The 14,059-nt window shown below is 42.4% G+C and overlaps 1 protein-coding gene across 2 annotated transcripts in view; it reads left to right on the top strand.

Moving 5' to 3' along the window:
- PTPRT (protein tyrosine phosphatase receptor type T) overlaps nt 1–14,059 on the top strand; it is a 477,129-nt gene that overhangs the window by 418,941 nt on the left and 44,129 nt on the right. For both annotated transcript variants that reach the window (XM_048498724.1, XM_048498723.1), the window contains 3 exons: nt 7,774–7,850; nt 12,158–12,194; nt 13,846–13,943. In XM_048498724.1, the coding sequence (XP_048354681.1) occupies nt 7,774–7,850; nt 12,158–12,194; nt 13,846–13,943 (212 nt within the window). The remainder of the gene's footprint in view (nt 1–7,773; nt 7,851–12,157; nt 12,195–13,845; nt 13,944–14,059) is intronic.

Below are 14,059 nucleotides of genomic sequence, written 5' to 3'. Positions count from 1 at the left end.
AAAACAGCATGTTCCCGCCAGCGTGGTGCGAACGGCACCGCCGGGAACACGCTGTTTTCCCCGTCCCCCCCCCCACTCACCTCGTCATCCTGCATCACTCTACTGGACTGCTGAGACCCTCCCTCGCTGTCCTCCAACCCCTGGAGGTCGGAGGGCAGTGTGGGCGGGTCTTAGGAGTCCAGCAGGGCAACGCAGGACGACGAGGTGAGTGGGGGGGCGGGGAAGAGGCGGCTCTATGCGGAAAGGGCCAGATATTGAGAAGAGACATTTGTTCCAATGCGAGAGAGGAAAGCTTCCTCTAAGATACATTCACTGTAAGTAAATAGCTAAATATTCATGTATAACATCTGCTGCTGGATTAATTTAGTTGATGAAAATGTTTTTTACTTGAATGAGTGAAACGATAATAATGGATGGGGGGAGAGGTTCTGAGTATACACATTGCCCTTTCATCATATCACTGAGGCAGAGCTAAACCTTTGATGATATAAGTCCACCACATAAAGCTACTCTGCTACTTCATATGGTTTAGAATAAATAGAACCCAGGATGAATGAGCACAGTTAAATAAATTCATCAAGGAAGAATAATCATTTATTTTTGAAGTATAATTGTGGGGAACAGAACATTCTGTTTTAGTGAGGTGTGTGGGAACAGATGAATGAAAAGAACATCAAACAAGATGAAAAGGAGCAAAACATCAAGAACATATTCACAAAGGTGATTAGTTGCACAAGAGAGAGCTATACTATCCCCGTAGCTAAAAATATAGAGGTAACACTGCAAGAATTACAAAATGAAAATAGGATATATTTGAATAAGAGAAGGTAAAATGTAATCACATGTATGAAAAAGTTATATATTAGACATGAAATATAGTGAAAGAACAGACCCAGAGGATGCTGTGAATGATAAAAATGGCAAAAATCAAGGAGTATAGGTAGAAACTATAAAGAAGGAGATGGGAGATATGTACAGCTATAAGATAATTAATGGGATAATGATTTTTTTTCCTCAAAGAGCTATAAAACGAAGTAAATCAATGGAGCTTCAAAAATATGTAATTAAACAACAGAAGATGTGGCAGGAAAACAGCATACATAAAGGATAGCCTTGGAAAGTGTGAGGACTGTGCCTGTTGTTTAACTGAGTTAATAATAAGGGTTCAAGGATGACACCTCAGGGTGTTTTTAAGTTCACAAACTCTGCTAGAAGGTTTTCAGTGCTTCTTTCAGTGATCCTTACAGTCACCGTTTCTTTATTTAGAAGCAGAACCACTTGATTTTTATGCAATCTTTTTCCCAAGGAATGTCTGGTTCACAATTACAGGAGAAAGGTGAGAAAGAAGTGCTAGAATGCTGAAGAGTGCACTTTCCTTTTATGACTGCAAGTGGAAGATCACATTTTGGGACGTTTTTCTGTGTTAAATGTTCCATGCAAGTAGGGCAACAAAAGAGAAGGGCCAGAATGTTTCTCCCTGCTGTTGCAATATACATTCATATGTTTGTTTTATGTGAAGGAACATTTAAATCTAGAATACACTTGCAGTCTGAAGTGCAGCCTGTTCGGTCATTTTAGCATCCTGTCTCATTTTTCTGTATGTTAAAATCAGGTCTTTGTGCAATAGAGTCACAAGCTGGAAATTGTTCCATATTAACTGTCTCCTCCTCCTCCTCCTCTTCCTTCTTTTCCTTCTTCTCCCCCTCCCCTCCCCCTCCTCCCCTTCTCCAAAAGAGCTCAGAGTAATATGCATATGACTTCCAGGCAACCCATTTAAGTAGCCTATTGGACCACACATGCTTTGCCCTAGCAATAGATTTGTGTCATTAATTCGGACCAATTTCATGGTCATAATTATTTCATAGAGATCCAGATCCAATGACTAAACCCCACTGAAAACTATCTGACTTATGTTTGCCTTAATGTGTTTGTTTCATTGGTTTCAGTAGGATTTAGTTTCGTATTAACGTAGCTGAAAAAGGAACATTGTGCTTATTGATTATTTATTTATTAAATTTCTTATTCTCCCCACCCCCTAAAGGGGGATTTACAATATATAAAATTCAACAAGATAAAACTCAATAAAAATATAAAACCACTTAAAATTAATAAATTAACAAATTCAGTACAAAATTTAGATGACAAGATGGCAATCCTGTTTGTTTCACGAGGGTAGACATGGTGGTAGCAGATTACACATAATATGCCCACCAGTTGGAATATAGAAGATGACAATTCAATGGCTACCCCCCCCCACACACACACACACACGCAAAGGCCCGGTGGAACAATTCTGTTTTAGTAGCCCTGCGGAACTGTTCAAGGTCCTACAGGGCATGGACAGGTGATGGCAAGGAGTTCCACCAGGCAGGGGTCAGGGCACTGAAGGCCCTGGACCAGGTGGAAGCTAGCCATATCATAGAGGCACCCGGGATCACTAGTAAATTGACCTCTGCAGAACACAGAGTCTGGGTGGGGACATAGGGGGACAGACGGTTCCTAAGGTATGAGGGCTCTAGGCCGTGGGGTGCCTTAAAGGTTAATACCAACACATTGAAAATGATCTGGTGCTCAATTGGGAGCCAGTGCAGGTGGTGCAATACAGGAGAGATGTGGTCCCATATCGAACTACCTGTGAACAGTCACACCTCCGCATGCTGGACCAACTTCAACCTCCAGATCAGTCACAAGGGAAGACCTGTGTAGAGTGATTTGCAATAATCAAGTCTAGAGGTGACCGTAGCATGAATCACAGTGGCCCGGTCAGTCTGGGAGCGGTAAGGGGCCAACTGCTGTGCCTGGCACAAATGAAAAACGCAACCCCGGTTGTATGAGCCACCTGGGTCTTCATAGACAGAGATGACTCCAGGTGGATCCCCAGGCTGCGAACCAAGGAGGCCACCAGCAAGGAAACCCCCTTGAGCAACAACGGCTGAAACCTGCCGTCGCCCCAATTTTGGCCTGCTCATTAAGTATGATCTTAGAACCTGTAGCCTTAGAGCTTAACTTCACAATATCTTATTTCACTTGTTTACAATTCTTTTCCTGTGTTCCCTGTTGTAACACAGTAGCTGCGGGAAACAACTTCTTTAGAACAAAAAAAAATCAAAATCAAAAAGGACGGCCCAAGCAGTCTTGGAATGGTGCCTGAGGGGGCAGAGGCGTAGGGGGGAAATGGCGCCCAGGCCAACACTTACTCCGGCTGCCCACCACCACAAGCTACACCCCCCATCTCCCCCCTGTGGGAGCCTGCCACAGGCCGTGCCTCATCCCAGCCCTGCCAGGCTGCTCTTTCAGCTGGCAGAGGCTCCACCGGCTGAAGGAGTAGCCTGGCAGGGTGGGACTGAGGGGAGGGGTGTGGAGTGTGATTCTCCGCCCCGCCTTCCTGCATGACAAACTGGTGTGTGCCTGAGGACATGTGACCCCTCTGCTGGGGGTGTGTGTGAACTTTTGTCTTCTCCCCAACCAGTTTTATTACTTGAAAACTGCCCTGGGGGGGCGGAAGGAATTATTTAGCTGATTTTGCTACTCTACATGGAATATTTGTGTATAGGAAGCAGCAAAACTGGTGACTAATTTTCTCCCCCTGTGCAGTCTTTGTCTTATTATGCATGTAAAGCTTACCCTGTGGCTCTTCACAATTTTTTCCCAGGGTTTTCAGTGCTAATCCAGCCGAGTCATCTCCATTTCCCTTACATGCCACATGCCTAGCTGCCTGCCAACTTTCCCCCCTCTTTTTTTTAAAAGAAAACTCTTTAGGCTGCTCTGTTGGCTGAGTATAGAAGTAAGAGAGTAGGAAAATTGTACTTTAAAAAGTTTTGAAAGCCACAAGTCTTTTCTGATGTACTTCACACTGAGCCCTGAAGGGGGTTAAATGTTTGTGCATCCAAGAATCTTCCCTGAAGGGAATAGACACTCACTGCAGGGCAGACCATGAATGCATAATATACCAAATAATAACATTTTCTCTGGTATTTTCTTTGTCTTATATTTTGCTTGCCACGAGAAGTAAGAGAAAATAAACTAATATAATTCAATCAGTGCATTGATTTATGATGCAAGTCGCCATGGAATTGTGCAGATTGGCTAGGTTCTGTATAAGGCAGGTGACAGCAGGAAGAAAGGGATGAGGTGAAGAGAAGAGTCTGTGCATTGGAAACAGTCTGACAAGAAACATTCAGGAGTTGGCTTCATTATAGTAGTATATTGGTATGGGTGATCGTCATTATGTCAGGCTGCTCTCTTCCCATATGTTGCACTGTTGGTTATTAATTATTATTAATACATAAACACATTGTATCACAATGAAATATATGTGTCTTCCTAACAGCTTCCAAACATATGGAAAATGTAATTTATTCAATAGGTTATGGTGTTAGCTTTAGCCAAGCATGGCCCACTAAAGATATGAATAAAATAAAAAGCCTCATTACCTCCTGAAGGGTGAGCCATGATCATTAATATTTCTTAGCCTGTGTGTGCATGTAAGCTGAGGGTCTTTTAATGCCATTCACACTTTTTAGCAGAATACAGCTTCCAGGGGAAAGAGAAAACGCCTAAATGTTGTAACATACATTTTTGGTATTTTTAAACAGATGCTCAGCAACAAAATTAAATACTGGGAATATGTCATGAAACTGTATACAAATTCAAACAAGCTTTGATGTTGGAGATGTATGTTCTTGTTCAGAATGGCATAGTCAATGCATAGTCAATTCACACAATTGTTTTCCATGGTGTGGTGACACTTGGGGTAGCATCCTCATGACAGAACTTGTTGAATATACAGTGCATCCTGCTGCCATGATCCAAAATAGGCTTTGATCAGACATAACATGGAACCATAGTTTAATTAAGGTCAAGCCCATCAGTTAAGATCTGCCTCTCAGGTCCTTCTGTCTGTTCCTTCATCTTCAGAGGTGAAGGGTGTGGCCACTAAAAGTCAGGCATTGTCATTGGAGGCACCTTGCCTCAGGAATACACAACTGAGAATTTCCTGCCATTTGCTTTATTATCTTCTAGGTCCCAGGCCAAAACATATTATTTTAGTCATGCTTTTAAGTAGAGTTAAGTAGAGTTTTATCATTTCAGCAGTTTCATGATCTGCTTTTGGTATGTCTATTTTATGGGTGATATGTTGATGTTTCTGGACTTGTTTTAAAGGCGTTTTTGTTTTTATATTGATAATTTATTATTGTTATTTCTAACACTATTTTAGCCTGGGAACTGTTGTTTTAAGCTATCTATGAATCAACTGGGTGTTGTGGGTTTTCTGGGTTTTCATGGCACATTGAATTGTGACTGTTGAAGTCGTCACGGGCGACGCAATGAAGAGACGAGACGCAGCGATATCAACTGGTGGAGAGAAGCTAGCGGCTAATCTGCTGTGCTCTGGTCCCTGGCACCTTTTATTAGGGTTTTCGGGAGGCGGGTTGGGAGGTGGGAGAGCGGGAGAATATTGGGCAATACATGAATCATAGGGGCTGCGTACGTGCGGGAGGAAACGCTCCTGTCAGGGCCTAATCCATACCTGGGGGTATGCACCTTTTGTCCCTTTGTCCAGGACACCTGGTGACCCGTGAGTCATGGGGGTCTTGTGATCGGTGAGTCTGCTTGCCCGGAGGGAAACAGATGGCGCAGGCATTCCCGTGCACTTTCTGAGACCCCACGAGGTTCGCTGGCTCACCCCAACAGACTGTGCCATGGAAAAAAAACACATCTTACTGTGACCTGTCTCTGCAGATGCTAGCCACAAATGTGGATGAAATGTTAGGAGTAAAAACGATCAGCTCATAGCCACACAGCCCGGAAAACCTGCAACACCCAGTGTCTATGGTCTGTTTTTAATATATAAATGTTGGGTTGACGCTTTTTTAGTACTAGATTTTAATCAATATTTTTAACATTTTGTTTTTATTATTTTTATTTTTCAAGGCATCTTGGGCAGACTCTTGACAAGACAGCATGCAAATGTTCTATAATATAATAATTGTATGTTGCCTCAAGCAGGGCTCTGGAGAGGTGACATAGAAATCTCCTAAAATAAAAATTAAACTGTGTTTAGCAGGATTATGTGCATGAGACCACTAACTATGATTAGTTATGATCTGTAAAATGAGAATCAGAAAGCATGGTTTGAGGTTGGTTCATTATTTCAAAATGTTGTTTATACTTTCCTTTCTTCCTGACAGGGAACTCCTTGACCCTGGCAAGGAATTCCACAAATATATACACTTCTTCTTTCTGTGATGCACGTGCCCTCAATTCAGCCTCAGTTTGCTATTTGTAAAATGGAGTTAGTAATGGCATACTATGAGACACTGATACTCTTCCTAAAAACTGGAAATAAAATGGGTTAAATTACTACTGATATGTATTTTGATGTAGTTCTGTGTTTGGTCTGTCTGTCTGTCTACACAGTCTCATGACTCTGGATTGCTATTGTGCTGATGGGGGCAGTCTTACAGTTTTGCATTAAACCATACTTTGTATTTTGCCATCAGCAGCTGACAACTGAAGGGTGTCTGGCGGTCAGGTTGTGGATGGTAGCATGATGATGTTCCATCAGTTCTGGGGAAAACCCAGAATTGGCATCATGTTGCTGCAGGAATTGCTGGTTTAATCACAGAATATCTGGTAGTTCCTAGAGAGGCATTTCTCCCCAGAAATGGGGTTAAGCTGTTGCATTGATGGCAATATTTAGATTGCCACCATAGCAAGAAACCTGGCAAACCTCGTTAACAACCTATGGCTCTAATATATCATTGTTAGCTCTTAGAAAGGGAAGTGGTTATTTAATGCTTTCTCCACTACCTGCACCTATTTTCTCTTGAGACCATTCTCCTACATACTAAGCTTGGAGGTATCTCTTTCATTATCCTGGTCCATATAGGCAGTAGTATGTGGTGGTAATAAGGTGGCAGAAGGTGAGCTGGTAGAATGGAACCCTTTAGACTGGAAGGGGAAGGTTACATTTTGCAAAATACATCTGTATTAGTAATTATTTTGAAGTGGAAAATTGGCACTGTTTGAAGAGCTGTGCTGGAACTATTGTCCTTGGTATGATTTCGTTTTGCTGGAAGTTGTTCATAGGCGACCATTAACATTATGACTTCTTCCCCCACAATCTGAAGAGGTACAGCCCTACCAGCTCAAAACTCTACCATTTCATTCTGCTGCATGAATAGACCAGCTTTTCTTTTCTTCTTTTTTTGTACAGCATTTAGTCATTGAACGTACAAGAAAAATGAATCATAGCAACAATTTACCTTATTTAGGACACATTTTAGTAACCTTTCTTTAAACAGGACTAAACAGGTGTGCCTCAACTCTCCTTGAGAGGGCTAGAAAACCAGTCAAAATCCTTATCCTCTTTCTTTGACAATCTGAAAAGACCCCAAGTAGTTCAGATTTTATTTATGATGCAAGTGCTTCTTGACAGTGATTCAGCTGTGACCAGACAAAGGTTGTGTCATGAAAAATGCTAATGCTTTCAAAATTGCTTGGAGAAATATTAAGTCCAAGAAGTGTGTGATCAATTGAAAATCACGTTAAAGGTGAACAAAGAATGGAACATAAATTATAGACTAGCTTCTGGATGGCTCAGGCAGGCACAGAGCTAAAACTATATACATATAGCAGGTTTTTTTTGAAAAATGAATTGATCATTTCTTGAATTGTTCACGTGCTTATACCTCTTTGCCTTTCCCATTTGCTTTGAAATGTCTGCTTTTTCCGGTCTACAACTGTCATGTATTACTTGATTACTTCCAGATGATCATTCCAGGGTCAGGCTGCAACTGCTGGATGGAGATCCCCACTCAGACTACATAAATGCCAACTATATAGATGTAAGTGCATTGGAAACATTTTTTCCCTGTAAAAAGAACCGTAAAAAAAGTGAAGAAACAAAGGTGTTAGTGCTGTTTATTGGATCAGCTCCTGGGGGTGGTAAAATGTTGAGCCTTCAGTGCTTTTGTAAGACTGTAACTTTTAGTTCTTCATCAAGAAGATCTTTGGAAGGCAAGGCTAGAGGTAAAACTACATAGCAGGTTTTCTTTTGAACTCATCCTAAAAGGGTTTTTTCTTTCATAAATGTCGCAGAAAGGACTGCTTTTTTCAAGAAGGCAAATGGCATTTCAGTTAGGGCTGGGAGGGAGGAAGGGAGGGGCTCTTTAACCATTTGTTTCTCTGCCATTTTCACACTGGAAGACACCATTCTGAAGATGTTTCTAGCTGGTGAGGCATGATGATGCACAGAGCAGGGACATCAGGCCATATGCAATTTGTGTAAGACATTAATAAAGAGCCAAGAGTAATGTTCCATGTCTCATTTACTGTGTATAGTTTGCCATGGGTTCAGTGGGATATAATCTCCAATACATGTGGCCAACGCTATAATCTCCAATACATGTGGCCAACGCTATAAGTTTTAATGTATTGTGTACACTGCCCAGAGCCCTTCATGGGGGGGGGGGGGGGGGGCAGTGGTGGGATTCAAATAATTTAACAACTGGTTGTTTACAAGCACTGCTGAAGTGGTGCGAACCTGCTGAATCCCACCACTGGGGGGTGGGGGTATAATGAATGTAAATAATAAATAAATCAATAAGTGCTTATGTTCATTTAAAAAGGCAGGATAATGGAAAGAAGGTTGGACACATCAGTGCTAATTTACTCTATCTTTCCCATAAAGTCCTATGGATTCCTGACAGAATGCAGTTGTTTTTTATTTATTTATTTATTTATTATTTATTATTCCACTTTTATACCGCCCTCCCCCATTAAGAAAGTATTTAACAGCATCCCAGTTTCTAATGCAAGTAGTTTTAATTCTTAATTATATGACAGTGTTTTTAAAAAGATCCTTCAATTAAGGGAAATGAAAAATGTATTTAATATGGTATAGCCTACACAGTTTTTAAAAAATCACTGATGCCTGATGCAGTTTTGACAAGAAACAGATGTGCATTTTTCAAATGAGAGGTGTAGATTTCTTCATGCTCAGTCTATTAATGAATTAGCAAAGTGAGAGCAGCTTGGATATGTACGTGGAAATGTGAAGCTGAATTCTGAGTTCTGTTTTTGCATAGTCACATTCTTTCCATTTTGAAAGGCAAACTCAGAATTTTTCAAAACTGTAAGTAAAGTAGAATCATAGAATCATTTTACCCAAGAATAATTTCACTGGCATAGATTTATGTTAAATAGCTTTCCTTTCACCTAATAAATTATCCCCAAATGGCATTTTACAAAAATCAACCATTGATTGGTTCAGTGGAAAGTGCCTCATAGGGGCTAAATAGGTTTTACTTGAAAGTCAGGGCAGACTAGTGCAGGGGTAGGGAACCTGCGGCTCTCCAGATGTTCAGGAACTACAATTCCCATCAGCCTCTGTCAGCATGGCCAATTGGCCATGCTGGTAGGGGCTGATGGGAATTGTAGTTCCTGAACATCTGGAGAGCCGCAGGTTCCCTACCCCTGGACTAGTGTGATCCAAAGGCAGGCAGCCCAATCAAGAGGGCGGGGCCAACCCACCTCTGGAGCCAGCACAGCCCAGCACTGGAGTGAGTGCCCACCCCACTCGCACTAGGGAAAATCACTGGTAGAGGGTAACTTACCCAGGAGGCTTCTGTCTTCTGCTAGACCTGCTGTGCTGGCATGGCTGGGGGCATTCCAGGGGTGGACAAGGGGGTGGAGGCAACTTTAATTGGCTTCTGCTGCCCACACAGCCCCTGTGTGCCAATGGAGCCAGCCTCAGAGATACCACATTTTTCATGGCATATCTACATTATTCTCTCTGGGGGATTTTTGGACTGATGAGACAGAGTCATCATTCACACAGCTGCTCCATTCATATATAAAGAGAATACACAGAGATCTTTGATAGTAAAATAAGCATGCAGGATGGTGCAATCACCCTTTCCATGCATATACACACCTTATCTTTCTGCAGTTTATGGTTCCAGCCAGTTTTCTCTATTCTATGTCATGACACCTACAACTACAATGAGTTGTAGAATTAAGGGGTGTAAAGTTCAGGAGGGGACAGTTCAGTGTTCCATTTTCTGAGGTTCCCGTATTTTTGGCTCTGTACTGGAGATTGGGAGGGGCTCTGGGGGGTTGTTCTGGGTAGGGGCACCTAATTTCCTGCAGGGCTGCTGGTATGAGTGTCCTGAAAGGAACCAGCCAAATTTGCTAACGTTTACTTGGGAGGGGCAAATGCTGTGGGCGTCAGGTTCACCTTAAACTGGGTGCCCACAGCATTTGCCCTTCCCAAGCAAACGTTAGCAAATTTGGCTGGTTCCTTTCAGGAGACTCACACCAGCAGTCTGCAGAAAATAAGTGTCGCTACCCAGAGCAAGACCCCCACCAGAGTGCTTCCCATTGAAATATCTACCACAGATCCAGCTGTGGTAGACATAACAGCAAACCCCACTGAATACTATGGTGGGAGAATTTATTTTTTTCCACCATAGAACTTGCTGAAGAGCCTGGCAGATTCTGTGCTCTGCAGTGGCTTCGTTGTAGCCAATGTGTAAGCAGGCTGCACATTTTTCAAGTTGACTCCAGGAAGTCTTCCTGGTAATAGCATCCAGTCTTGGTGAACTTTGCTTCTGGGGGTGGTGGGAGGTAGAGGGTTGAGAGAGTTCTGAAAGAACTCAGCCAGCAGACTTCATGTATAGGAGCGGAGAAACAAAATAAGCCTTTTGGGGGCCCATAAAATTAAGCCCTCAGAAGCAAAGTTCACCAAGCCTGGATGCTATCACCAGGAGAACCTCCTGGAACCATCTTGAAAGTCTGGTGCCTCTATCTTCAAAAATGTGCAGCCTGCTTACACACTCAGAAATTCCCCATTGGCTACAATAGAGAAAAACACTGCAGAGCATAGAATCTGGGCAGATTTCTTGGGGTGCCTGTTAGAGGTGCATTTTTAAAGCTATTGGCACCAAAATTTCAGAGTCTCATCCAGAGACTGTCCTGATGATACCCCCTGAGTTTGGTGAAGTTTGGTTCAGGGGAGCCAAAGTTATGTTCCCTCAAATGGGTAGCCCCCATCTCCTGTTAGCTCCCATTTTGAAACAATGGGGGATAGGGGCACCCCTTTTGGACCCCCTGACCAAACTTCACCAAATCTGGGCAGTATAATCAGAACAGTCCCCAGATGAGACCCTGAAATTTTGGTGCTGCTAGCTTTACAACTGCACTCCTGCAGGCCAAAACGTGAAAAAACACCAAAAAAATACCCACCCACCCACCCCCCGCAAAAGCCTGAATACCTTACATTCGGATTCGTTCATATTTGGCTGATTTTGGCCTGAATATGCTCGAATTTGCCCAGATTCTGCCCGAATCAGGCATCTGTTTCACCTGAACCTCCAAGCCTACTTAGGACCCTGTCAGCATCTTCCTGGGAGAGCCAGTTGAAGTGGTCCAAAATTGGACCAGAAGTTGTTCAAGGAGCCTCTAGTACACTGCATCAAGGTTTGCCAGAATGTCCTGACGGAAGGATAAGACTTTCTCCACAAAAAAACTTGCAAAAGCCTTACAACTAAGGGTCAAATTTGTACTAATTTGGAGCTCTGAGAGACAGCCATCAAGGATTGAATCACTCTAAAAAATTAAGCTGGGCGAGAGCTAGCAGATACAATGTTGGCCACAAAATAATCTCTTTTCATGCTCTTCACCACCATCTCATAGACTTTTATAAGCATCCTATAAGATGCTCTTGCCCTTTCATCACAAGTTCTCTACCAAACTTGTTCAAACTGTCTCAGCTCCTGTTTTTGTCTGCTTTATTCCAAGGTATATTAAAGTGCTGATTTGGGGTGAGAGTAGAGAAGGCATCAGGGAGTGATCTTGTCAGTGGCCTCAGAGAGTCAGCCATGCCAATCCTCTATCAGTTTAAGAATGTTTTGTTTGTTTGGTGTATAAGATGGCCTTGCCCCGAAGAGGAATCCAAAGGTTTCTTTGGGGTAAAATAGGTTATTCAGTAGCCTATTGCTGAAAATTACCATTAGTATCTACTTCAGATGAGAGTAAGTATTTGTGGTTCCAGGTAACTACTAATACAGCAAATCTACATCTAAAAGAACTCAAAAGTATAACCTCATTGATTTACATTTTTGTTTGTTTTATCTCCTTTTTCTTCTTCTAGGGATATCACCGTCCTCACCATTACATTGCAACTCAAGGCAAGTTTGATTAAGTTAATATAAAGATTTGTAAAGCAGTATGTGCATCCTGCTCAGAAATGTTGAATCCTCATCAGTTCATTTTACCGTTCTAGGTTTAGTGGAAGGTGTAGAACCATGGTGGCGAACGGTTGGCACTCCAGATGTTATGGACTACAATTCCCATCAGCCCCTGCCAGCATGGCCAATTGGAGTGCCAAAGGTTCACCACCACTGGTGTAGAACATGTCTCTCCATCCTTTCATACCACTCCCCCCTCCCCCCACCAATGGCAACCTTCCAGAATTCTCCTTGGTTTCATTGAGGACATCTTGTAATCCTGAGGAAAGTACCTCAGGCTGTTTATAACTGGTTGCAGAAATCATACAGTAGAATACCAAACTTGAAGAAAGCCAATGTGCTGCTCTTATTAGAACACTGGGTTTATGACAGGGTGCTTGGATTCAGATCTCTACTCTGCCAAGAAGTGACCTGGTCAATCTCTCTCAGTTTAGCCTGCCTTTATAGGGTGGTGCTGAGAACAACATAAAAAAAGGATTGCATATACCAGCCTAAGCCCTTGGAAGAAAGTTAGACAATGATTGTGATGTCTTGTAGGACTGGTTTGTGTACTCTAAAATCCCATGAATGTAGAGGTGTTGAGGATGAACAGATGTGACCATGTTGTCAAACACTGCTTCTTAGTGATGCATGAGTTAAGTGTAGATTGAACAGGTATATTTTTAGTTCTTAGAGGGCTCTTGTATTTTGTAGACCCCTGCTTTACCCCTCCTGAGTTTTTTTTTGTCTGAAACTCCTCCATGGGGCATAATAGAAATACCCCCATGAAAATCTTGGCATATCTCTTCTGGTAACTCCACTGGCCTATAGGGGCTGAGAGGGCTTTGGGGGCTAACTAAAATCAGCTCCCCCCCCCCGGAATGTCACTGCAACACCCCTGGGATGCCAGCATAGCTCTGGGCAACAGGTTTTCTCCTCTGCTGGCGTAAGTGCTCTAGAGAGGGCAAATCCACTGGTGTAAACTTGGCCTGCCTGCAGAGGGAATTCACACACACCCCTCTAGCATGTGCAGTTACTGTTTGTGGCTGGTTGCATATAAATATAGTGATAGGGAACAAAGTCTCAAATTTGGAAAGAAGCAGCTAGCACCTTCCTCCTCCAAACTTTCTGATAAAAATCACAAACATCACACTAATTTATTTAACAATGATTAAGCTGCATCCCTTAGGCTTTATCACCTAAAATTTCACCAAACAATTAAAAACACCTTCCAAGTTCTAGCATTAATTTCTAACTGATAATTCCTCTGCTCAGTCCTAGCACTGTGAATTTTATTTTACACTTTGGTTTACAAGTAGCTTAACTTTCATATATCTCTTGTGGTTCTTGAAACTCAATAAGGAACATGCATATTTATACTTTTCTGTAACACATATTGACCTCAACAGTAGACCAGGTATTTATCCTGATCACCTGTTTTATTCAAAAATTAAGTTTCTCTGCAAGCCAAACTTCAAAGAACAGTAAGTCCTCTGTAGGAAGGTTGGAATTTCAATTGGGATAGGATGTTGCTGGGGAGAGGCAAAAATGAGTTGTTTATTCTAAAATTATCTTTGGGGCATTCTTTCTCACTCATTCTTCTACCCCTCAGGACCAATGCAAGAGACAGTGAAGGATTTTTGGAGGATGATCTGGCAGGAGAACTCTGCAAGTGTTGTCATGGTTACCAACCTGGTGGAAGTTGGCAGGGTATGATGATTGCCCAAAGCATTCAGTCACCATCTATTACATACAGATTGGTTTGGATCCTACAGATGCTCCCCTGGTGGAAGGTGGAGGAGGAACAATCTCTCCTGATTCTTCTC

Source organism: Sphaerodactylus townsendi, linkage group LG05 (assembly GCF_021028975.2).
Source record: "Sphaerodactylus townsendi isolate TG3544 linkage group LG05, MPM_Stown_v2.3, whole genome shotgun sequence".
Lineage (NCBI taxonomy): Eukaryota > Metazoa > Chordata > Lepidosauria > Squamata > Sphaerodactylidae > Sphaerodactylus > Sphaerodactylus townsendi.
The sequence above is the reverse complement of the archived record's forward strand: the minus strand, read 5'-3'. Positions and strand labels throughout refer to the sequence as shown.